This window comes from Paraphaeosphaeria sporulosa, assembly GCF_001642045.1.
Source record: "Paraphaeosphaeria sporulosa strain AP3s5-JAC2a unplaced genomic scaffold CC84scaffold_2, whole genome shotgun sequence".
NCBI lineage: Eukaryota > Fungi > Ascomycota > Dothideomycetes > Pleosporales > Didymosphaeriaceae > Paraphaeosphaeria > Paraphaeosphaeria sporulosa.
This window is the reverse complement of record NW_017253361.1, coordinates 2,321,697-2,342,370: the sequence shown is the minus strand read 5'-3', so window position 1 is coordinate 2,342,370 and position 20,674 is coordinate 2,321,697. Positions and strand designations below refer to the sequence as shown.

At 53.4% G+C, this 20,674-nt stretch overlaps 9 protein-coding genes across 9 annotated transcripts; 5 read left to right on the top strand and 4 right to left on the bottom strand.

The window, feature by feature from the left end:
* Positions 1-219: 219 nt before the first annotated feature.
* Positions 220-1,077, bottom strand: CC84DRAFT_1161080 (uncharacterized protein). The gene is made up of 6 exons (XM_018177648.1): positions 1,033-1,077; positions 914-969; positions 844-858; positions 529-679; positions 388-453; positions 220-335 (listed from the first exon to the last, which is right to left on the bottom strand). Exons 2-6 carry the CDS (start codon positions 959-961, stop codon positions 307-309), a joined length of 309 nt encoding a protein of 102 aa, XP_018040436.1. The 5' UTR covers positions 962-969; positions 1,033-1,077; the 3' UTR covers positions 220-306.
* A 111-nt stretch (positions 1,078-1,188) lies between these two features.
* On the top strand, positions 1,189-2,062 carry CC84DRAFT_1255971 (NADH-ubiquinone oxidoreductase-like protein 21 kDa subunit). The gene is made up of 3 exons (XM_018184585.1): positions 1,189-1,460; positions 1,512-1,622; positions 1,678-2,062. The coding sequence occupies exons 1-3, from the start codon at positions 1,207-1,209 to the stop codon at positions 1,985-1,987; spliced, it is 675 nt and encodes a 224-aa protein (XP_018040435.1). The 5' UTR covers positions 1,189-1,206; the 3' UTR covers positions 1,988-2,062.
* Positions 2,063-2,579: 517 nt separating this feature from the next.
* CC84DRAFT_1213436 (uncharacterized protein) lies at positions 2,580-3,747 on the top strand (the record flags this gene model as incomplete). The annotated part of the gene is made up of 2 exons (XM_018182529.1): positions 2,580-2,642; positions 2,692-3,747. The coding sequence occupies 2 exons, from the start codon at positions 2,580-2,582 to the stop codon at positions 3,745-3,747; spliced, it is 1,119 nt and encodes a 372-aa protein (XP_018040434.1).
* Positions 3,748-5,818: 2,071 nt separating this feature from the next.
* On the top strand, positions 5,819-7,090 carry CC84DRAFT_461388 (SGNH hydrolase). The gene is made up of 2 exons (XM_018186376.1): positions 5,819-6,125; positions 6,381-7,090. The coding sequence occupies exons 1-2, from the start codon at positions 5,985-5,987 to the stop codon at positions 7,005-7,007; spliced, it is 768 nt and encodes a 255-aa protein (XP_018040433.1). The 5' UTR covers positions 5,819-5,984; the 3' UTR covers positions 7,008-7,090.
* A 533-nt stretch (positions 7,091-7,623) lies between these two features.
* CC84DRAFT_1161078 (uncharacterized protein) lies at positions 7,624-9,477 on the bottom strand. The gene has a single exon (XM_018177647.1). The coding sequence runs from the start codon at positions 9,082-9,084 to the stop codon at positions 8,092-8,094; it is 993 nt and encodes a 330-aa protein (XP_018040432.1). The 5' UTR covers positions 9,085-9,477; the 3' UTR covers positions 7,624-8,091.
* CC84DRAFT_1236122 (uncharacterized protein) lies at positions 9,236-10,009 on the top strand. The gene has a single exon (XM_018183874.1). The coding sequence runs from the start codon at positions 9,408-9,410 to the stop codon at positions 9,969-9,971; it is 564 nt and encodes a 187-aa protein (XP_018040431.1). The 5' UTR covers positions 9,236-9,407; the 3' UTR covers positions 9,972-10,009.
* A 526-nt stretch (positions 10,010-10,535) lies between these two features.
* CC84DRAFT_1111989 (uncharacterized protein) lies at positions 10,536-12,057 on the top strand. The gene is made up of 3 exons (XM_018175307.1): positions 10,536-10,772; positions 10,828-11,606; positions 11,654-12,057. The coding sequence occupies exons 2-3, from the start codon at positions 11,018-11,020 to the stop codon at positions 11,905-11,907; spliced, it is 843 nt and encodes a 280-aa protein (XP_018040430.1). The 5' UTR covers positions 10,536-10,772; positions 10,828-11,017; the 3' UTR covers positions 11,908-12,057.
* Positions 12,058-13,197: 1,140 nt separating this feature from the next.
* On the bottom strand, positions 13,198-14,473 carry CC84DRAFT_1161075 (uncharacterized protein). Its single transcript, XM_018177646.1, has 4 exons — positions 14,187-14,473; positions 14,096-14,137; positions 13,946-14,038; positions 13,198-13,884 (listed from the first exon to the last, which is right to left on the bottom strand). The coding sequence occupies exons 1-4, from the start codon at positions 14,459-14,461 to the stop codon at positions 13,314-13,316; spliced, it is 981 nt and encodes a 326-aa protein (XP_018040429.1). The 5' UTR covers positions 14,462-14,473; the 3' UTR covers positions 13,198-13,313.
* A 4,162-nt stretch (positions 14,474-18,635) lies between these two features.
* On the bottom strand, positions 18,636-20,599 carry CC84DRAFT_1138243 (uncharacterized protein). Its single transcript, XM_018176186.1, has 9 exons — positions 20,498-20,599; positions 20,395-20,450; positions 20,104-20,345; positions 19,981-20,048; positions 19,818-19,928; positions 19,459-19,768; positions 19,257-19,406; positions 19,043-19,219; positions 18,636-18,994 (listed from the first exon to the last, which is right to left on the bottom strand). The coding sequence occupies exons 1-9, from the start codon at positions 20,555-20,557 to the stop codon at positions 18,843-18,845; spliced, it is 1,326 nt and encodes a 441-aa protein (XP_018040428.1). The 5' UTR covers positions 20,558-20,599; the 3' UTR covers positions 18,636-18,842.
* Positions 20,600-20,674: the final 75 nt, after the last annotated feature.

Genomic DNA, 20,674 nt, shown 5'->3' with positions numbered 1-20,674 from the left:
CCAACTCTCCAACTCAATGACCACCGGACCTCTTGCTGGACCTGCTGCCGTAGTGTTCATGTTCATATCACGTTAGTGCTGCTTCACGTCTACTGATGTCGTTGCGACCATGCACCATATACTAAGGTACCGGTCTTGCTGAACGGCTCTCTTGCTGCGCAACGGTCGGAAGAAAGACGCATCCGCAATCAAGTTCAGCACCGGACACGCACATGCTTGCCACGATTGAGATTGAATCTGCTACACTCTATATTTACACATGCCATCCGTCACGCTCATATTTCGATCCAGCAGTGTCCTACCCACTTAGTGGTGCACGTTGTTCTTGTGGTGGCCTAGAACATGTCAGTCCGATGGTTATGACAAAAGCAAGCATACAGGACATACGCAAGTGGAAGTAGTAGTTCTGCGCATAGCCAAGGGCGATAAGGGCGCCGATTACATGGACGAGGGCTGTGGCGTCTTGTTAGTACTCGATTCCAGTATCATCTATGTGCAGACACAACAGTCCGCATCGAGGGCACCTACGCATGGCAGAGGCGTTCTTGCCGAAGTATCTCTTCTGGTAGCGACCCAGAAGACCCTTTGCCTGGATCTCGGGGGCAGCGCCTCGCGGCAGCTTCTCGTAGAAGCTCACGACTTTCTGCATGCGCAGAGCATTTGGCGAGGATCCGATAGCCTGTATAGCCCATCAGCAGGTGCTCCAGATGTGTCCTGCCCAGAGCGCGGGCCGCAATACAGCCTCCCCGTCGCTGCCGGAACAAATTTACGGTGGTCCGACAAGCGTTTGAATGCGATAGGGGGTCGCCGGGCGCGGCTGGCAGGGCTTGCCGGGTATCATACATTGGGAGAGGCCACCTAGAGCAAGCTATCAGTGTCATATTCCGTCATGCGGTGCGTACGCGGCTCGTACCTTGGGCGGGATGAGCGTGGACAACGCGCGCTTCGTGATGTAGCTCATCTTGTCGGCTGGCCCTCAATTAGCATCAATTAGGTCGTGTCGGCGGGTTCGGGTCGATTCGGGTGACGCACCTGGGCTGGCAAGATGGTAGAGTGGGGATGGAAGTCGTGCTGAGGCGATGGAGGTTGTCGGTAAGAGACCTCAAAGCACCTTCGAGCTAAAAGTGCTTGGCGACGGCGGATACACCCCGGCGTCGTGGACATCACCGTAAGCTCCCACCCCTCAAACTCGACACCCCGCCCACCATGTCTGCCTTGCCCCGGTCAATTGGCTCGCGGCTCCTGCCTGCTGCCATTCGCCCTTCCGCCCCGCGGGCTATCGCACCCAAGTACCGCGCATTTGCCTCCAACGATGCATCCAACGAAGTCGCGTCCAAGACCAGCTCCAGCGAAGCACCCAACGCGCCCCTCACCGAGTCGGCCCAGGGCAGACAAGAGAGCGCCGCCGATTCCATGCGACACAAGCCGGACTACAATGTGGCGATCGACTATCGCACCTCGTATGTGCACGATGAAACGAGTTGACCTAGCACACCTAACTTGCCCAACAGGAACTTCTCCCCCATTCCAAAACGAGTGATGGACGGCAGTGAGCCTGGAGAGGTTGTGGCTGCTGCAGTCCTTTCTGGTGCTCCCATCGATCTGCAAGCCAGGACAGTGCGGTACGCGGAATCCCCCACAGCATACCCTCAAGCCCGGACACTAACTGTAACGCAGCATCTACCGCCCGGCCAAGGCGGCCACGCAGTCCGGAGACTGGCACTCACACCACTGGCTGATGGATTGGGACGTCTTGCCCAAGGGACATCGGTGGGAGAACCCACTGATGGGATGGCAGTCGTCCGCCGATTTCATGAATGGCCACCGGATACAATTCAAGTCGAAGGAGGATGCCATCAACTTTGCGAACAAGCAGGGATATGAGTACTTTGTGCAGGAGCCCAATGAGCGGAAATTCGTCCCCAAGGCGTACGCCAACAACTTCACGCACAGCCCCAAGAAGCTCAAGATCATTAGGTCAAAGTAAGTTGCTCAAGAGCTAGAAGCAATGAAATGGGCTGTGTATATAAAGAATAATCTTCTTCTTTCCTTTTGCACGACGCACACAACCCGTGATGACGGCTGCTCCACCTATGTTAGCGCATTGGCTCCTACATGCAAGTAATCTCTAAGGTGGTCTTGCTCAAGTACCAGCAGCCCACGAAGCCTTTGTGACGAGAAGTGGTATAGACAAACCTGCGTGTTTGCTCGTTTGATATCCAGCGGATCGAAAGACTCGGGAACAAACAGCCAAGCGGAACAACGTGTACGACATATCTTGTCCCTCAGATGCTTTTCGCACATCAGGACCTCGTAAAAAGTCTTTCGCTCGTGTAAATTTACCGCGCCATTAGCTTCGCTCAGCGGCAGGCCATCGCTCCTTCCTCCATAACTCCCGCGTCACGCGACGCGCTCCTTCCATCTGTCCTCCCCACCCACCTGCGGTTCTTGCCGTAATGGAGCGTTATGCTTCAGGCAGCGCAACTTTCCGAGTCACCTCTCACCCTTGGTTGCGCTGCCCTCTCCAGTTCACGGCTTCTCTCCACTCACTCACGCAGCTGCGCCTCACATTTGACGCCATGCCCCCAGCACTGAGCGATTACGAGTCAGATCGAGATAATGCGACTCCTACGAGCTCCAAGGTAGGCTGGATGCCGCCAGAATCATGGCTCTGCTGAAGCACTATGACAGCGTGGGAGCTCGCCATCTCGAACACGTAAGAGTGGAGGCCTACTCAATGGGCTTGACGCGGGCAATATCATAACGTCTGATGAAGTAATCATCTCCACAGTCAAAGACAATACGCCAACGTCATCCTATCTAACACGAGGATCCACGAGAGGCGCTCGGTCTAATGACCTTGCCTACGATCAGAGTTACCATCCAGTAGACGAATACATCCGTCCTTATCAAGCTGCTAAACGTCGAGCAGAACATGGTCTTGAGGACACCAATTCGGTGCATAGTGTTGAGTCTGATACCGATACCGATGCTGAAGATCAACCGCAACCGAAGAAGCGCAAGCTTAACACAATCATCATACGAGGTACCCGGCGTTCATCCCGTAGAACTAACCATAATGTGCTCTACAACATGAAAATCCATCCACAAGATTCTCAGCTTGAGCAGTTGGTGGGCGACACAGTCGATGAGGCCGCTGAAGAGGATGCCGAGATGATCTCAATTGGAAGTAGCGAAGCCGCAGAGGAGGAAGACGAACAAGTGGTGGGTGATACCACGGGCAAGTCACCGCTTTCCCTGTTCAAGTATACATTTCATCTTATCGATGTGTCGCCGCTGCTTTTGTACCGATCTGTCGTTGCTTCAATCTCTAACGTACATGCAGATGAGGCCTCTTCTTTGACTATCTCCTCACCGCTGCATTCTACACCGCTCTCGACCGTCTCGACCACCAATAAAGTGCAGCAGTCTCTTTCCAACGAGCTCCACACCAATCGATCGGCCACTCCACGCGTGGAGTCAACGTACTCTGCTCTGCATGAAGGGCCCTTTCATACCCAATTTAAAAACAAATCCGCATCGCCAGCACCTCTGGGCTGTGATCATGACGATAAATCCCCAAATATCATCGATCAATACCTGCATCCGGCAATGTTTGATGGTCCATGCGACCAAGTCGATGTTACCCATCCCCACGACTTCTCTGCCAAAATGCACGATCAAGTCGGTAACATCGATTCCGATTCAGTTCTCGGTCGTGACATCGACCCAGCGATTTCGGAGTAACCGGGCTAGGCAATGATCTCCAAATGCTGTGGTATGGGTATCCAATTTTCTAAGCATGTCAATCTGGTGGCAGGGGGAAGCTTCAACAACTTTGCGATGAGACATGATCTTAGCAGGGGCCGAAATGCGAACAGCGTCTCAATCTGGTTGCGTGAAGTGGATATTACCGGCTTTCTTGAGCCATGCCATTTCGATATATCTTAGGTGAGATAGTCATTGCAGTGGGCTTGCGGTGGGTTTTTTTCTTATTCGCTGGATGATGGGGACGTCTCGTCTTTTTGCATGTATTTCAGAGCTACATTCTCATGTTTTACGGTCCGCAATAGGTCCCGGCATCATCTGTTTCAGGTGCAGTGTGCGCAATGTTGACAGCTCCGCTAAGAAGCCTCGCGCGATGTGCAGTCTGAAACCCGACTCACTACATTGGCCGCCTCCGCCTCCGCTCCGCTCCGCATCCTAACGCAACGTGAAACACAGTCATGAAGGGAAATAGTCTGTTAGCAGAGTAAGCATCTGCCAGACGGTGTTATCGATAAGAAACAGTTTCTTCCGTGGAAGATCATCGATTGGGTTTGGACGCGGTCGATGCTACAGGCTCAACAAACTAGCGCTCGGAACAAAAATGATCTACTGTCCAACTTGAACCGCGAAAGCTTGGTGTCACTGCAAATATCGCGCCTCTGCCACTCCCTGCAGGAACTACGACTTCCGTAAGTGACATGAGTGAGCGGAACTGAGCACAAACGATGGGTGAGACGTCGGGGCGGTGTTAGTTATGGGCTAGTCGATGCGATATCATTCTTGATCTAGCTGGTGATGGTATCAGGTGCTGAGCATGGGCTTCCGAGAGGGTGGCTCGGGCACAATTAGTACTGCGGGGGAGCCTCGATGATGCCGGAAATATGACTTTGGCTCGATACTGGATCAGGAGGGCCTTGTGCAAAGCTGTGGATGACGACGGAGGTGCAAAGATTTGTGACCTTCCGACAACACGATGGAGTTTGCATGAGGCGTGCAGGGTCGACCCTTCGACCCAAATTCAGCATACCACGGCGGAGAGTTTCCAGAATGTCACCAGAAAGCCTAAGACTGCCAGACTATCAGCAACGTACGTCAAGAATAGCGCACCTGAACGAGGCGCGTGCTTCTGATGCTGCCACCTTCCGCTTCGTCGCGCTACCCGTGTACAACCTGCTAGTGTGCATTCATTGAAGTTCTCGGAGCAGAAGGAGAAATAAGGCAAGTCGGCGTTGTTTTTCAATTAGTTGAACCCGCTGCTCGTATAGTCACACTATGCGATTGACACCCGCCGGCAATTCTTGCGCGCGACTCCATGTCCCCGCACAATTGATGTCTCTCGCTAGAGCCACGTCCTGCACATCAATTTGGCTTATAGTCTAGAACTGCGCGCGTGCAGATGTGCATCGGACCGAAAGACTCGATTTCATCGGCGTGCGCGGAACGGCGACGAACTAAAAGATTATTGTGATGTCGAGACGAAGTCAGATGGATGTTTGGGCAGGGGAAGCTGATGCTCACACTCCACTTCGTCGGTGTGCTCCGCAGTTTTGACAGAGGTGCGCTATACTCTTCGCAGTTATACTCTGCACAGAACTGTTTGCTAGTGCTGCTAGATGGTGTGATGTGCGAGACTGGACCCTCGCTTAACACAGCCCTGCCAGGGCTCGACGACACACGTTGACGTTTCGACGTATCCCCTTTCCCTCAGGTTCCTCACGATGATAGTCGCGACAAGTCGAGTTTGTGACTGCCCCTCCGCCTTAGCTTACTGTTTCTCACAATGTCACGGCGCGTTCCTGAAAATCTCTGTGAGGTTAGCTGGGATTTTCGCGGAACGGTACTGGGGTGAAGTTATATATAATAAGTGTGCTATATGGGTATAAAGATGTCGACAAGGATGCAGATCTCACGACAAGTACGAATCATTTATACTACATGAAACCCTGTTCTTCTCGTGGTCTTCACTGTTGATCGATGCCCCCTTGCCGTTCCATTGCTTCCTGGTCCATTTCCATTTCGGTCACGAAGGCGGTATCACTTGCGCTTCTACTCCGCAGGCTTATTGTATAAAGCTTGACTTGCGCAACTCGAAACGATACACTCCATTCAGAGACTTTTATTTGGAACGCATATAGGCCTTCCAAACGATCAGTGTCCACAGGGAGAGAGGGTTTCTTTGCAACCACATCTTTTTTCTTACCAGAACACTCGGAACCATGGTTCGCTCCACAGTACTCTCATCCGCACTGGGGCTTCTCAGCCTTGTGTCAGTAGGAGCTGCTGCTCCACTAGACACTCGTGTCGATGCAGCCAACACTGTAAAGGTGATGCCTTTCGGTGCATCTATCGTCGAGATTGTAAGCTTCCTCCTTGCCGTTCCATGTCCACTGCACTGTCATCTGCACATTTTGGAAAGAGATGGGAGATGGTCGAACAGTCCATGAGGGGCAGAGAGAGATCACGGGAACATCAGATGCCTCAGATGCTGTACTCTATTGTCAAAACCGTACCCACAACTGGCACTCGGTGGCCGATGCCCTCGGCACGTGCATCTGCTCGTCTCCATACACAACTCTTCGGCTGGTTGAGCTCCTCGCTGACAACACCCCTAGACATGTTGGCGCGCATATCTTTGGAAAAAGCTCCAAGACTCTGGCATTACCAACATCGACTTCGTTGGCTCCCACGGCACACCCGCAGCAGGCTGCACCCTCAACGGCCAATCGGTCAACTTCGACAAAGATAACGAAGGCCACTCAGGCGCAAAAGTTACAGATTACGCAAACAACAACTCACTACCTCCGTGGCTCTCCGCCGCGAAGCCAGACATGATCATCATGCACGTTGGGACCAACGATGCCTCAGCCAACATCTCGACCGCCAAGGTTTTCTCCGCATACGACAAGCTCATCGGCCAAATGCGCGCCGCAAATCCACGGACCACCTTGATCGCGTCAAAATTGATACCCATAGATCCTAACCTCTTCGGCCAGTCAGTCGCCGACAAGGTCAAGGACTACAACTATGCGATGGAAGGCTGGGTCAAGAGGACTACCACAGCAAAGAGTCCCATTGTGCTGGTGGACCTGAACACTGGGTTCGACTACAAGACGATGACGCGAGAAGGCGAGCATCCCAATGAGAAGGGGGATGTCTTCATGGCGGAGAAGCTTTTCCCGGCGGTGAAGGATCAGCTGGTGGAGTTGAGCGTGCAGAAGATGATGGGGGAGCAACGGTGAGCAGTGGGTCCGTGTGTGGTGTGTGTTTACGAATTACGTCTTGCATTTGGCTTTAGCATTGGTGTTGGTGGACTTTTGTGTAGCTTCCAACTTCCGCGCACTGCGTATTTGACAGTTTGCACGTTTGCTTTTCTTTCATCTGCTCTACCTATCTCAGGTTATACTATTACTGGCAAAGGGGTTCGAGGTGTATGAAGCAAGGGCGGGATGCCAGGGACTGCAGCATGGTATTGCTACCTAGCATATGTGCGAGAGCGCGGTCACCGGATGGGTATTTCGAGAGTGGGCCAATATAGACTTCTGTAATCATAGACATGTATTGACAGGTTCCCAGGGATCTTGATTGTCTTAGGCGAATGATTTAGAATGATCTTCGAGGGCTCATCTTGCGATGTAGTACATTAGCGGGAAAGTTCCTCTCTGTTTTATTACGTTGCTGTTCCGTTAACACATGCTAAAGACTGGACGATTAGTAGATAGTGTACGGGAACAAATTTGGATGACTGCGGAGGCCTTGGATACTTGAACATCGTTCCCTAACGGCGACATATAATGAATAAGTTTGCAACACGATACCCACAGCAAGAGACCCAGACACAATAATCAAGGGTTGTGGTATGAGTTGTCAATTCATGCGCATTAGCAGCAGCAGGCTAAGACAAAGATATTTTGACGAACAGAAGTAATTACAATTCTTTTAGATGTTTCCACAAAACGCACGACGGTGATATAACGATGTCACTTCCATAGTAACTTGACTATCACATGGCAATATGATGAATCAAGATGCCAGAGGAAGCGCGAGCACGTCAAGGCTGGGCCATGACGCTGATCCAATACGTAATCTAACGATAGGTCGCAAGAAAGTATGAGAAGTGTGAAGATTTTTCGGACATGCCACAGGCAAAGGTACTGCGCCAAATGTTGTGTCCAAGATGCAAAGTTGGTGTCGTCTCGCGTAAATTTCGTGGTTGTTCCCGTCCCAATGCTCCTTCCGTAACGCCAGCCTTCTTGCAGGCGAGTGAATAATCGCTTGAACGCAGACAACGAAAATGATGAAATGGTGCATGTCGAAGTAAGATGACTAGACGCGAGAGGTCAATCGTACGGGGGGCATGACAAAGCTGCCGTCGTCTGAGTCCTCCTCATCGTCAATCTCAATGTCGATAACCTTGGAGGTGTTGTTGGTGCTGATAGCAGGCGGGATGATGGTAGGCATCAATTCCTTCTCGACATCGGGCAGCGGCATTGATGACTGCCTTTCGGGCTTTGGACCTGGGCGCAAGACTTGCTGCTGTTCCTTCTCGTCTGCGACCAGCTTCTGCGCAGTGCACTGCGCGACTTCTGTTTTGGCGAGCTCTACAACCTCATTGAAGTACCTACGAACGCCACCGAGCTCTTTTCGACAGTCGCCCTCGCGTAGTGATTGATGAGCAGCTCTTTCACATAGGGCCTGCGCTTCCTCCAAAGCCTTGTCAGCGGTATCGAAGCGCTCGACGGGCGTGTTTGAGGAATTTTGGGTCACGCGCATCATGCCGCGTGCCCGCATGGAGGACAGGCCGCGATGCCGGTAGCCGATCTTTGCCATGACTGCGTTGCTTTCGTCGTCGTCGTCGTCGTCCGACGAAGAACCGGCCATGGCGGCCATTGCATCCATCTTGGCAGCCATTTTTCCTTTGCGGAGCATGTTTCGCCCGGTACCGATGGCACGCACGAGTTGCTCAAAGGAAGTCTGTATGTGGCCGTCGTAGTTGACAACGATCATGGTCCGCGAGCGCAACTTGGAGGGGCCGGATTGCTGTCCCGAAAGCAGGGACGGCTCCTTCCGCTTCCGTGCAGCTGGTTCACTCTTGTGGGCTCCGGTGGCCGAGGCGTCTGGCTCTTCTCGGATGGCATTGAGGTCCCGTATTGACTCGACGGAGCCGGATCTCTTCTTGAAGGGCAGGGAGCGCGAGACGGGGATCTTGGAAAGCTCGCTCTGCATGGCAACGATTTTCTCCTCGATGCCGGCCACATCGTCGAGCCAGTGGGGAATGTTGTCGTGCAGGAAGGTGAAGGACTTTTCGGTGTCGCCCATGATGGCGGACAGCACAGGCGCGGCGGGAGCGGGCAGTAGCACGCACAGTAGCGAAGCGCGGGCCGGGGTGGAGTGGAGTCGCAACGGTTCGCGGGTGTAGATGCAGCGCCCTCGAGGGCGGATGGCGCGCGACAGGGCGGAGGAGAGGGTCGAGGGCGAGGTGTGCAGTGCGAGGAGACGGATAGGTACGGATGGCAGGCAGGCGTGGGTTTGTGTACTGTGGTGCAGTCGGCGAAGCAGAGTGGAGTGAGGCGGCTCGGGGATACGAGCAGGCTAATAAGAGAGGCAGCGGTGTCGAGGGATCAGCACGATAGTAACTTTAGATGCACGCACGCTTGATGCGGGATTATCGGTCGCCCTGGGGGCAGGTGCAGATTATGTACAGGCGAATGCGACGACGCCGTGCTCAGGGCTGCGAGGAACAATGGGCCCCGGACTGTGGTTCGTTTGCTTCGCACGTTGCCCCGGCCCTGGCATGGGCTTGGCCTCTCAGACGCTCTGCTTTATTGACCGGCACCGCGCTGTTGCGCCAGCATGTGCGGAGGGCGCGGGCGCTCTGCGGGCCGCCAGCGCTGACTTCTGTGCGTCCATGCTGCCAGGTGCGCCCGTTTCAACGAGCGTCGCCCTCGCCGCCGCACCAGTGCAGCGCAGAGCCAGTTCGCTGCGTGCAGCGCCAGCAGCACCGCTCTCCAGCAGCGCCCGTGGACGAGGGCGGCGAGCGCGTTCAAACAGGCTGCGTGCTCGCACGGCGCTGCTATCTGCTGCCCTTCAGAGCGCCCGCGCCGCTCGTCGCGGCACTCGCCGTCCAAGGGACATGCTGCACGGACAAGGACAAGGAAGCGCTTCCGCCGGAGTGCAATCCCCCGCCGACGCCGCTGCGATGCTAGCGCGCGGGAGCTGCGTCTGGCGCCTGCCCGCCCACTAACAACACCGCCCCGCCCTTGCACGCCGCCCGCTCCCAATCGCCCTGCCACACGCTCGCTGTGTGGACCTGCCTCCCTTGGCCCTCGGAAGAACCATGCATCTGCATCTTGCGGCCAGGCTTGCCCGCCCGCCGCTAGCACTGCGCGTTGCGTGAATAATCTGCCGTCGACACCGCCTGCAGATCGACACTGGCGAGCCATGCCCTACGCGGGCACTGCTTTGTAGCAGCTGACCCGCACACATGCAGATCCTCACATGGCGAACACGTCGACAGTGGCCCTGGACCGAGCCCTGTCACGTCCGCTCTCGCTTTCGCCCTCGCATGATTCAGCTCGCAGAGCATCCTCGAGGCATGAAGACTGTATCGCCGTGGTGCCGACTGTGCAACCCCTACCCCTGCTGTTGCACTGCAAAGCGTCACAAACTGCTCAACTCTCCCAAACTAGCCTTGGCCCTTGGCTTCTATAACTGAGTACACTGGGTTTACTAGGCTTGCGCTTCCGTCAACTGCTCCTCACGCTACGCCCAAGCTTTGGTGCCATCACGCGACGGTCCAACGGCGAACATTGCATGTTGGAGCTTCGCCAGAACCAGGTCGGCGACCTTCGCAGCGTCTGTTCGACAAGTCTCGAGACATCGCGACCTGACGGATCGAGTTAGGCGTGATAGTCATTGCCAAGACTTTGCATTGTGTCCCGCATCGACCACAAACTTTGTGCCTTTTCAGGACCTTACAATCATCGAACCACGTATCTGAGGACACTGTATGTAGTGGCTTTTGTTGGAGTGTTCGACAACATCTCTCAACGCGCTTGCCAGGTTGCGAGGGGCTCTGCTCGATCGGCCTCGATAGATGACGACATCATTGACGTGAAAGCATCAAGCTCCACTACCACAGTGCTTTCCACTAACACTGACAAAACTGACCACCAGCCAACGCCAGGTCCCTTACACAGACACCATAGCTTCCAAAACTGCCTCTCGCCGCCTCGCGCGCCTGCTCGACACCATGTCGTCTACAGCACCCGACGCTTCTGCGCTTCCCAAAGCGCCATGGAAGTCGCTGTTCAGTCAGCATCTCTCCAAGATGGAGTCACCCGAGTTCGTGCTAGGTACAGTCGCAGCTGCGCCCCAGGGCTCGACTGTACCGTACGTGCCCCGCGTCCGGTATTGCATATTCCGTGGATTCTGGACCGAGCTGCCAGAGAACAGGCATAACGATGCCGAACGCAACCCCAAAGCATTCGAGAGCGATTGCCCTACCTTCACTACTGATGTAAGAATGGAGAAAGTGGGTCAGCTGTTTGGTACAGGCGCCGGACACGCCGAAAAGGTTGAGCAGACGCAAGGGAGCGGCGGTGGTGGTCCCGTCGAAGCCGTCTACTGGGTGAAGGAGACTGGCACACAGTGGCGTATCAAAGGCAAGGCATACGTTGTTGGCAACGACATCGAGGAGAACGAGGGCAGCAGCGGGGTCAGGACCGTAAAAAGCGAGGTCGGTAAGCGAATGAGGGTCGTCGACCAGGATAAGGAAAAGGACTGGAGCTGGTCTAGGGAGCTGACAGCTAGTTTTGGCAACCAGCCACCTGGCATTAAAGGTACCTAAGTCCTGTCAGCATGTACTTGATCCAACTGACCAGAGTAGGTTCATTCAAGGCACCACCTCCAGGCCGTCCGACTACCGAAGCACACGATGAGAAGAACCTTGAGTTAGGCGCAAAAGTAGACGACCTCCACGACGAGGTTGCGCGCAGGAACTTCCGCCTAGTCATCATCGTCCCAGAGTCGGTCGAGCAGACCGATCTCAGCGATCCAGCCAAGGCTCGTCGTTATCTATACACGTTCGACGAGAGCGCTCAGGCGAACGCGGGCTGGACAACGCAAGAATTGTGGCCGTGATATTATTCCACGAAGGACGTAGCATTGACTGCCGTGAAGGCTGTTGATCAAGGCGTCATCGTAGCGGCACAGCACTGTGAATACGGTTCTACGCCCCACCAATATATCATATCAAAGCTTTGTGTGCCAAACATACTCGAGTCTTGACTGTGCCGCCGTGCGACCCGCAGCCGCGTGGACTGCCGACGTATGCAGCATGCGCGCGCTTGTTGAACCTCTCTACCCTCTGCGGCGGTGCATCTCGTTCTTCGGCGTGTCCGCATCAATGTGACTCAATTCGATTATCACGCGGAATTAATAGACCCACGGGAACATCCATGCCACGGCACTAGAAACCGTTGAACTTGCACGTAGGCGAAGCGGTTGGCTTACGCCTCTGCCGGCGCCCGACATACTCGTTCCCCCATGTAGGCAACGCTGACCATCGTGGGCATTTTCGTAAAGCGAACCACAGCACGTCGCGAAACTGTGCATGGTTTTCTCAAGGCTTCAAGCTGTCGTGCCACGGCGTGAAAGTTTGGCCTTGCAGCAGCAGCTCCGAACGCGAATCCGGGGTAGCGGTCAGGTCGGCGACCTTCACATCTAGGACCACAATAATGCGCTTTGGCACCCGATGCAGCCGGGTGCAGCGTTACGAATAAAGACGGGGCTTTCGTCTGGTGCGTGCAGCTCTGTGTCGCCATTGCTCACGGATCCTTGTTCAAGCTACTGTGCACGTTTGTGTGTAATGCTTCCAAGCTTGATGGGGCAGGCAGCGCAGCCTTCCGTAGCTTCACACATCACTCGTGAACTCTCTCGATACGCATGCATACCCCGACCATTGCCCACCACCTTCAATGTATCTGCACGTAGCCTCAGGTGTGCCTCGCGTACACTAAACGCTTTGCGTGCATGGTAGACGAGCGTGCATATGCGTGATGCGAAAAGGCGTAACGGAAAGAACGCCTCTAGCCGGCACATCGTTCATCTAAAGCCCAATTTTTCCATCGTTTGTCCACTTCTGATTCGGCTGTCCATCGTTCCTCCCTGGCAAGGACATTGCGTCAGGGGGAGGCGATCATGTTGTCCAATAGTTGAGGGTGGACGCGTGTAATTGGGGGTTTGCAAATTCGATCCGGCTAAACAGATCGCTCAGGTGGGCCCCTTGCAGGTAAGAGGGAGGCTTGCTATTTTAGGACTTGGCCTTGGACGAAAGAGTACAAGAATGTGAGTGAGGCGCACATGACCCTGACCATGCAGGTGAAGAGTCCAGCGTACTGCGTATTATTAAGGTCTATCGAAGATGCCTGCATGCCTCCACATCCCGACATCTGCAATCATCTTTACACACTGAACAACCTATTATCCCCAAAATCAACCACCAAAGGAGTTCTCTCTGTAAGGCGTAGGTCGTGATATCGCATTGGTTACATCCAAAGTCTCCCAGCAATAGAACGTTTCTTCAAAGGCATTGTCTCGCCCATGAGAGCGCCGGAGGGAATCTGGTCTCTCGGCACTAGCTTGCAGCTGGATTGAGCATTGGTCCACCCGACACTTTCGTAGTGGTGCGGCTGCTCAATGTCGAAAGTCTTGCCGTCCCCGAGCGTGATACGCGTGACAGCGGTAAAGTCGCTTGAAAAAGTACCGCTCGATGTCAACGCGGTGCAGTGCATAGCCTGTCCAGGAGCAAGGGTGCCGGATTGTTTGTACGTGATGGGCATCTTATCGGACGTCGATATGGATTCGCTGTGGGTTTTGGTGTAGGTGTACGAGTAGGACGTGCTGGTTTCGGCCGTGACCTTTGCAAGTAGCGGGACGTCGATCTCTGCGCTTATCTTGAAGCCAATGGAGACACCGAAGGCGTGGCTGTCTTGGTCGGTGACCGTCTTGCTGACGGTCTTCTCCACACCTTTGGAAAACTCGAATGTTTGGTTGGAGGAGCCTGCTGGGCTGTCGTTGGAGTAGTAGAGATCATCCAGGGAGATGTTTTCCATGCCCCTGGAAGGTGTGGTTAGACCTTGGAAAGCACAAACAAATCATAGAAGGAGGATTCGCGTACTTTTGTTTCTCGTTCCACTCTTCGAGATTGGCAGTCTCGGGAGGAAACTTGAATTGAGTGACTTCGCTATCAATAATGTCGGCAGACATGAGCCTGCCCGACAACGTCAGTCACAGTTATATCTTCTCTTGGCCTGTGAATAAAACATACATCCACTCCAAGGTATCCAAGAAGTCCCCGGATCGACCGTGGCTGTGATATGTTAGTGCTGTCACAATTGGATGGCATTGTGATAGCTTACGCGCCCAACAGAACGCCAGTGTGCAGCTCCACCGGCTCACCTCCATAGCTGCCAGTGTCGCTCCCAACATTGAGGGACTTGCCGCCAGCATCGATCCAGATGCGTCCTACTGCATCACCTCCATAACCGTCCCAGTTGTTTGCCCTATTGATCTTCGCCACAGGTCCATCCCATTCGATGACTCCTTGTTCAGTGATGTCTCCGGTCGTGCTCCCACGGATGGGGCTGACCCAGCCATCACTGAAGGTAAGATGGATACCTCGAACGTGCCACATAGCCGACCAAACCTCTACCTTTTTCACAACAGCACCGTATTGCCAGCGCGTGTCACACCACTCATATGGACCATCCATGTCCCAAGGCTTGCCCGAAGTAGATGTTGCTCCTTTAGGTGCCGTCTCGCACATGTTGATATTATCGGCTCTGTCTCCGGCGTAGACCACAGAGAAGAAAGTGGTAGCCCCAAGGAGGAGCTGCTGGTAAGATAAACGCATGATCGAAGCTACCCAGGTATCGAGTGAGCGTGAAGAAGGCTACTTCAAAAGGACAAAGACTGGATGAAAAGAGCGTTTGAAGAGAAGATACAAAGAATGACTGGAACAAATGTTTGAGAAAATCCCAATGTCAGAGCAGCTTCGTGCCTATGTACTTCGAGAGCAGGGTGCATACGAGCTCTCTTGCTACCAAAGCTATGCCCTCTCGCCCATTTCACCTCCTATAGCATCGATCCCGAACGCCGTTGGAGTACCATTGCGCTCACCAATACCCATGGTACTCACCCTAAGCGCCAAGATATATGGCTTGGAAGCCAAATTACCTAGAGTGGGAGGCACGTGATCTCACACGCTCGTTCAACGGACTCCCATAGCTTTCTGAAACGTGGGTTGTCCCGATCAGAAATATGAGCCGCTGCTACTGGCTGCATTGGGTACATATTGACAGAGATTAAGAAACGCAAAGTTCAGCTTCGACTCCTCGTAAAGCGAGGGTGCTCCCGGATCAGCGAGTACAAATGCTGCGTCGAGCATCTGGTGAGGATTGGCGCCAAGGTCCGGGAGGCATACGGACTGAAATGTTCTCTGAACCTCGCATGCGACTCTAGTCCTGACGATCTTGTTGTCCCATCTGCGTTGCCGTTGATCGAATTTGCGACGATATATATGTATCAAGACAAAGAGGGTACGTTGCAGGATGGAGTTCAGCACATGATGTGCCAGAGCGTGCACCGAAATAGACGGCACTGAGAGAAGTTTGTAAAGAGCTCTGAGAATGTTGAATCCAATGGAAGATGCGTTATCTTAGTGGCCACGCACAGCTTTCGATTCATGCCCTGACATCGTAACGCTTCTTCCTGACACACCAAGGCCTGCTACCATAGCATAGCTTCATAGGAAGCACAGGCTGTCCTTTCGTGCAGTGTTCCTTTGAAGACAGGTATGCCGTTCCTTAGAAACGAGAAGTTTACGCGATGGTACACCCAAATGTTGACTACCTAGGTGATCGATGCTTGAACGTAACAGTGACAGGAGTGACGGGAATATTAAGCGCCGTATCGTTCATTGATTAGGATATACGCGGAATTATAGGATCCGAGCTGTCTTTCAGTCTCATTTCTATCTTCAGAACAGCCCAATGAACAGTTCATTCGTGTGAGACCATGAAATCCAAGCCCATGCACCTATGATATCCAGCTAGTCTTGTATTCAGAGTTTAGATCACATTAAGTCGAATTACGATATGCCGAAGCGATGACTCATTTGTATGGACAGTCAAGAACAGACCATGGCAACATCGACACTTGTTAGTGCGTGGACACAGCGCAAACTTTGATTTGTAGCTCACCACCTTCAACACCTCGATGTCCGAGAGAGATCCTTACCCGAAAGTGAGACGGAATTTTCCGCATCGCCCTATCTACCGGGGCACAAAGCATGTATGCAGCGGTTCGAGCGGATGCTAAGGATGTCCCATGTACAGTGACAACTCTTGGGGGAAGAGACAGCTCACATGTACGCAAAGCCGCTTCTATTATGGTTGAAAAGGAACAAGTCGTACATGCTGCCAAACGACATGTTTCAGGACGCATGATCATGAGGTCTGTGTGATCTTTTACTGTCGGTGAAAGGGGCCAACAAGACATCAACCCCAGCACAGCGCTGAATCAGATATACCTCACCTTGCTGACGCTCTGACTCAGGTGATTTGTTGTTCTTCTCAAGACTCGGAGCCACTTCCGGCAGGATTCAAATCCATGCAGGAGCTTCTCACACAGACCCTGCAACCTTGAGGCCCCCGCAAGATCCCGCCTCTTTCCAGCCGTTGCCATCATGCTAAACTTAGCCCTGTCAATTTGCCGAAAACGAGCTGTCTTGCCTGTGGGCGAATAGGTTCTACCCTTTGCTTCTTCACAGAGGAGCCCGGCCGTTAGCCTCTTGTCGCACATGAAACAGATTTGCTCAACCCAACAGCGCATCAAACCAAAAGCATGCATCCTTAGATCGCCACGCGTACGGTACCCATATCCTACTATTTTCCAAATCCGATCCAAGACCTCCCAACCACCCCAGAAAGCCCACCAATCGCTCCTCGCCTGCTCCCTATCTTTGCGCGTTTAAGCGGAACATGCCACCCCCTGTCGAATTCTAGCGAGGGTAAGAAGATCCCTGTCCTAGCTGTGTGCGAGCGCAGCGCCGCCAAAAGTCAAGATCTACTGTGGTATCAGGCATAAGTAGTGTACATGGTCCGCGCACTGCAGGGGTGCTGCCAAGATGATCACGCGATGACTCATAATCGCTCTATTGACAAAAATACATCTAATTACCTATAATTACGTACTGAAACGCGTGTACCTTTGTCCTCGCTGCCATCCTGAAGTCATCCTCCTCCCACCCACACAATGTCACCGCCATCAACTCCACCTCGCCATCGATACCTCTCCCGCGACGAGCGCCTGCAAGCGCAAACCCTGCACCTAGCAGGCCATACGCAAACTTTTATCGCCAACCTATTAGGTTTCTCTCGCAGACAAGTCGCCTACGCGATCGCTAGCAACCGCGTCACGCCAAAGAAACGTTCTGGTCGCCCTCGCAAGCTCACCGATGCCCAAGTTGATGAGCTTGAGGCCTATATCAAGTCCTCGCGTACAGCCAGGCAGATGAGCTATCAGGCTCTTGCAGAGGGACCTTTTGCAGAGTGGGAAGTCACACAATATGCTATACGGACTGCTCTACGCAGTAGAGGGTATACACGTCGGGTTGCTCATGCGAAACCTCCCCTAACTGAGAGAAATCGACAGATTAGAGCGACGTGGGCCCAGGAGCACCTCCACTGGAGCGCTGAACAATGGTGGCGTATCCTCTGGAGTGATGAAACCTGGGTTACTGGTGGCAGGCACCGCAAAGTCTGGGTTACTAGGAGACCTGGAGAGGAGCTTGATGATACCTGTATAGTTGAAAAGGTATGCAGGAAGCGTGGGTGGATGTTTTGGGGCTGCTTTTCAGGCATTACAAAGGGTCCTTGCCTATTCTGGGAGAAAGAATGGAAGACTATCAATAAGGAGAGCTACTGTGAGAGGATTGTTCCTATTGTTGATGGCTGGTTACGTATGAATCCTACTTTGAGATTCATGCAGGATGGGGCGCCAGGTCACTCTGCTGCGTATACTCGCAATGAGCTTCATGAGCGAGGTATCTATCCTATCTACTGGCCAGCCTTCTCCCCAGACCTCAACCCTATCGAGGCTGTTTGGAATAAGATGAAGGACTATATAGAGCTGCACTACTCTGATCAAGAAGGTAGGAGGCAGCCTACATATGACGCTCTACAGCAGATTGTACAGGAAGCGTGGGACTCGATTTCAGTGCAGGATCTAAGGGAGCTCATTGATAGTATGCCAGCTAGGTGCCAGGCGGTATTAGATGCCGAGGGTGGTTATACAAAGTACTAGAAACCGTATACAAAACAAGACAATACCGGGCTTACGTTACCTGACTCCTGCCAAGCTGCATCCCTGCAGTGCGCGGGCCATGTACACTACTTATGCCTGATACCACAGTATGTCCCACGTTACGCGGGGCGGAGCACGCGATACTCGCTGGTCACACATGTCGGCGAACAGGACGACGTTGCGCGGATCAGCCTCCTTCCGTTTCGAGCAATACATGGAATACAGTATTGGAATGAGTGGTAGCGAAGGGACACAGGGCGGTCTTGTGTTATGGAGGGGAGATGAGGGGCGGTGTGAGGCGTACAGAAGGATGGGGGGAATGTACACGGATGTGCGGATTGGAGTGGGACGTTAATCACCGCGGGAGGGGCGTTCTCTAGCAGCTGCGGCTCAAGTGCAGGTATGCTCGCTGTACAGGTATGTGCAAAGCTTCTTATTCTGCCATGGCGTAATGGAGCTGCATATTAGACTGTAGCGGTAATGGTGAGCAACTTGAAAGGTATAGTTCGGCTATGTGTACTGTTGTGAGTGGCTGAAGCCCAGCAGTACGAAGCACATTTACGCGCCAGCGCTGCAGAAAGACCAGGGTGCATTGGCTTTGTGCAATAGCTATGATATGTGCCTCCCGCATGATCTGCGAACGTTGAGGATCAAGCGGCAGATGTACGAGGTTTTCCAGCGGTGGACAACGCTCACTCGGTGGAGTCGTTTCAGGCTTTCTTGAAGAAGCTCGCGATACTCCCTTGACCTTTACCGCCATTCTTCTTGCCTTTTGCTACTGTAGGCTTGGGTGTAGGTTTCGCCTTCTTGGGCTCTGGTTCGTCCTCTGAGAATGATTCCCACACGGCTTCCTCTTTCGTAACTGTGGGCGCTTAGACGGATCGCAAAGAATGATTGGAGTTCAACATACCGAGATAGCCGTCTTCGTCTTTGACCTTTTTCTTCTTCATAACCCGTCGCTTGCCGCGTCTTCGACCACCTTGAACAGTGACAGTGGCCTCAGACTCAGCCGGCTGGTTGGGGGTTTCCTTGTCTATTGGGGCATCTTGAGAGTCAGTTTCTTCTGTTGGTGCATCGGGCATGTCGACTGTCTTAAGTCAGTAGGTTGTCGTCATCGTAATCACGGACAGATGTACCGTCAGCTTCCATCATCTCTTGGAGTTTTTGTTCTCGTTCTTCTCGCGCTTTGCGTGCTGCAGCGGCCTTCTCCTCATCGAATTTGACGGCAGGCTCGTCGTCTGCGTCTCCTTCGTCTTCAGACATGCCTTGCATAGCTTCTGTAGCGATGATCAATTATGTTTCAATGATGCTGATCAAAGAGCGTACCATCTTCTTCAATTGGTTTCTCTGCCTCCTTTGCTTTGGGCTTGGCCTTTGCGAAGGACTTGAACAAATTCCCGACGGATGCGTCCTTTTTAGTCATGGTCTTCGAGTCCGATCTCTTCAAAGACGCAGTAGGGCCGGGCTGGGGTGTTGATCGACCTGACTTAGACTCTTCTGGCGTACTTTCTTTACGAGCTGCGACGGCTGGTCCTTGTTTCGAGCCCTCATTCGGTGCACTGACGGCAGCTGTGGCTTTGACGGTAGCTTTAGTCGTGGGCTTAGCCATGGCAGGGGCGTATTTAGTAGTTCTCCGCTTCATGAACATTAGTATGTGGCTGTGGGGATTGCCTGAGGTCGTCTACCTTGATATAAGGGTTCTGAATAGAGCCATAGTCTCTCCAACGTTCCAAGGGGTCACCGCTTGCGTGGCTTCTGGCTATCTCCTGATTGCAGACAGCCAGTAGGTTCAGGTTCTGTCGTCCTTAGCTCCCTGCTCCACCTTCACATGTGCCCAGCTTTTCGTACCTCTATCGGTCCCGGCTCCAAACTGTATATATGGATCGAAGTAATTTCCTCGAACCCACTCTTTGTTTCTGGCGCTATGAGTCAATACATAGGCCTGGACAAGGTCCCAGCAGTGCTACGTACTCTCCAGTTCCTCCTCCCTCACTAACACGACGGAAGTGGTGGGCACCGGGCTCTCTGGCGTGTTCTCTGGCTCAGGCAGCGAGCTCATGAAGGGCGAGCTGCGCATAGCAGTGTCGTCTCCATTATGTGCAATGTCGCCATTACTGTGCTCGGACGATCGTTCTTTGCCGGTAAGAAGATATGTTGCATGGACGGACTTTGGTTGTTTCTTCGTCTGTTCGGCGTGGAAATCGTACAGCATCCTCGAAATCGTCAGCAGCAAACCTAACAAAGCGTTTGGGCAGTCCTTACTGCTTTGCGATGTTAACGTGCACCTGGAGCGCTCGACTGAGCAGCCGGTACGTGATCTGCGAAGCGTGAGCTCGAACGATTGAAGCAAACAAAAATGGCCTACCGGCTGGCCCTCTGCGAGAACGCGGTCCACGAGGTACTCTCTGTAGCGTGCTTCGGCCATGGCGAGCGGTATGGCTTTCAACCGTTGTTTCGACGTTCTGTGACGCACAATCGCGGGCAGCGCGACCGAGGAAGGCGCGTTTCGCGTAGTCGTGTGCACGCGTCAAATCGGGAAGGC

Excerpts from the sequence above, each read along its gene's own strand:
- CC84DRAFT_1255971 (XM_018184585.1), top strand. The coding sequence starts at position 1,207 with ATGTCTGCCTTGCCCCGGTCAATTGGCTCGCGGCTCCTGCCTGCTGCC. Across the intron at positions 1,461-1,511 it reads GCGATCGACTATCGCACCTC|GAACTTCTCCCCCATTCCAA; the intron begins GTATGTGCACGA and ends CTTGCCCAACAG. Across the intron at positions 1,623-1,677 it reads CTGCAAGCCAGGACAGTGCG|CATCTACCGCCCGGCCAAGG; the intron begins GTACGCGGAATC and ends ACTGTAACGCAG.
- CC84DRAFT_1138243 (XM_018176186.1), bottom strand. The coding sequence starts at position 20,557 with ATGGCCGAAGCACGCTACAGAGAGTACCTCGTGGACCGCGTTCTCGCA. Across the intron at positions 19,769-19,817 it reads TTCAGAACCCTTATATCAAG|CGGAGAACTACTAAATACGC; the intron begins GTAGACGACCTC and ends ATGTTCATGAAG. Across the intron at positions 18,995-19,042 it reads AGACGAAGACGGCTATCTCG|TTACGAAAGAGGAAGCCGTG; the intron begins GTATGTTGAACT and ends AAGCGCCCACAG.
- CC84DRAFT_1111989 (XM_018175307.1), top strand. The coding sequence starts at position 11,018 with ATGTCGTCTACAGCACCCGACGCTTCTGCGCTTCCCAAAGCGCCATGG. Across the intron at positions 11,607-11,653 it reads CCAGCCACCTGGCATTAAAG|GTTCATTCAAGGCACCACCT; the intron begins GTACCTAAGTCC and ends TGACCAGAGTAG.
- CC84DRAFT_1161075 (XM_018177646.1), bottom strand. The coding sequence starts at position 14,461 with ATGTGGCACGTTCGAGGTATCCATCTTACCTTCAGTGATGGCTGGGTC. Across the intron at positions 14,138-14,186 it reads ACTGGCGTTCTGTTGGGCGC|CCACGGTCGATCCGGGGACT; the intron begins GTAAGCTATCAC and ends AACATATCACAG. Across the intron at positions 14,039-14,095 it reads TTGGATACCTTGGAGTGGAT|GCTCATGTCTGCCGACATTA; the intron begins GTATGTTTTATT and ends GTTGTCGGGCAG.
- CC84DRAFT_1236122 (XM_018183874.1), top strand. The coding sequence starts at position 9,408 with ATGCACGCACGCTTGATGCGGGATTATCGGTCGCCCTGGGGGCAGGTG.
- CC84DRAFT_1161078 (XM_018177647.1), bottom strand. The coding sequence starts at position 9,084 with ATGGGCGACACCGAAAAGTCCTTCACCTTCCTGCACGACAACATTCCC.
- CC84DRAFT_1161080 (XM_018177648.1), bottom strand. The coding sequence starts at position 961 with ATGAGCTACATCACGAAGCGCGCGTTGTCCACGCTCATCCCGCCCAAG. Across the intron at positions 454-528 it reads CAAGAACGCCTCTGCCATGC|CCCTCGTCCATGTAATCGGC; the intron begins GTAGGTGCCCTC and ends AAGACGCCACAG. Across the intron at positions 336-387 it reads GAACTACTACTTCCACTTGC|GCCACCACAAGAACAACGTG; the intron begins GTATGTCCTGTA and ends GACATGTTCTAG.
- CC84DRAFT_461388 (XM_018186376.1), top strand. The coding sequence starts at position 5,985 with ATGGTTCGCTCCACAGTACTCTCATCCGCACTGGGGCTTCTCAGCCTT. Across the intron at positions 6,126-6,380 it reads GTGCATCTATCGTCGAGATT|ACATGTTGGCGCGCATATCT; the intron begins GTAAGCTTCCTC and ends CAACACCCCTAG.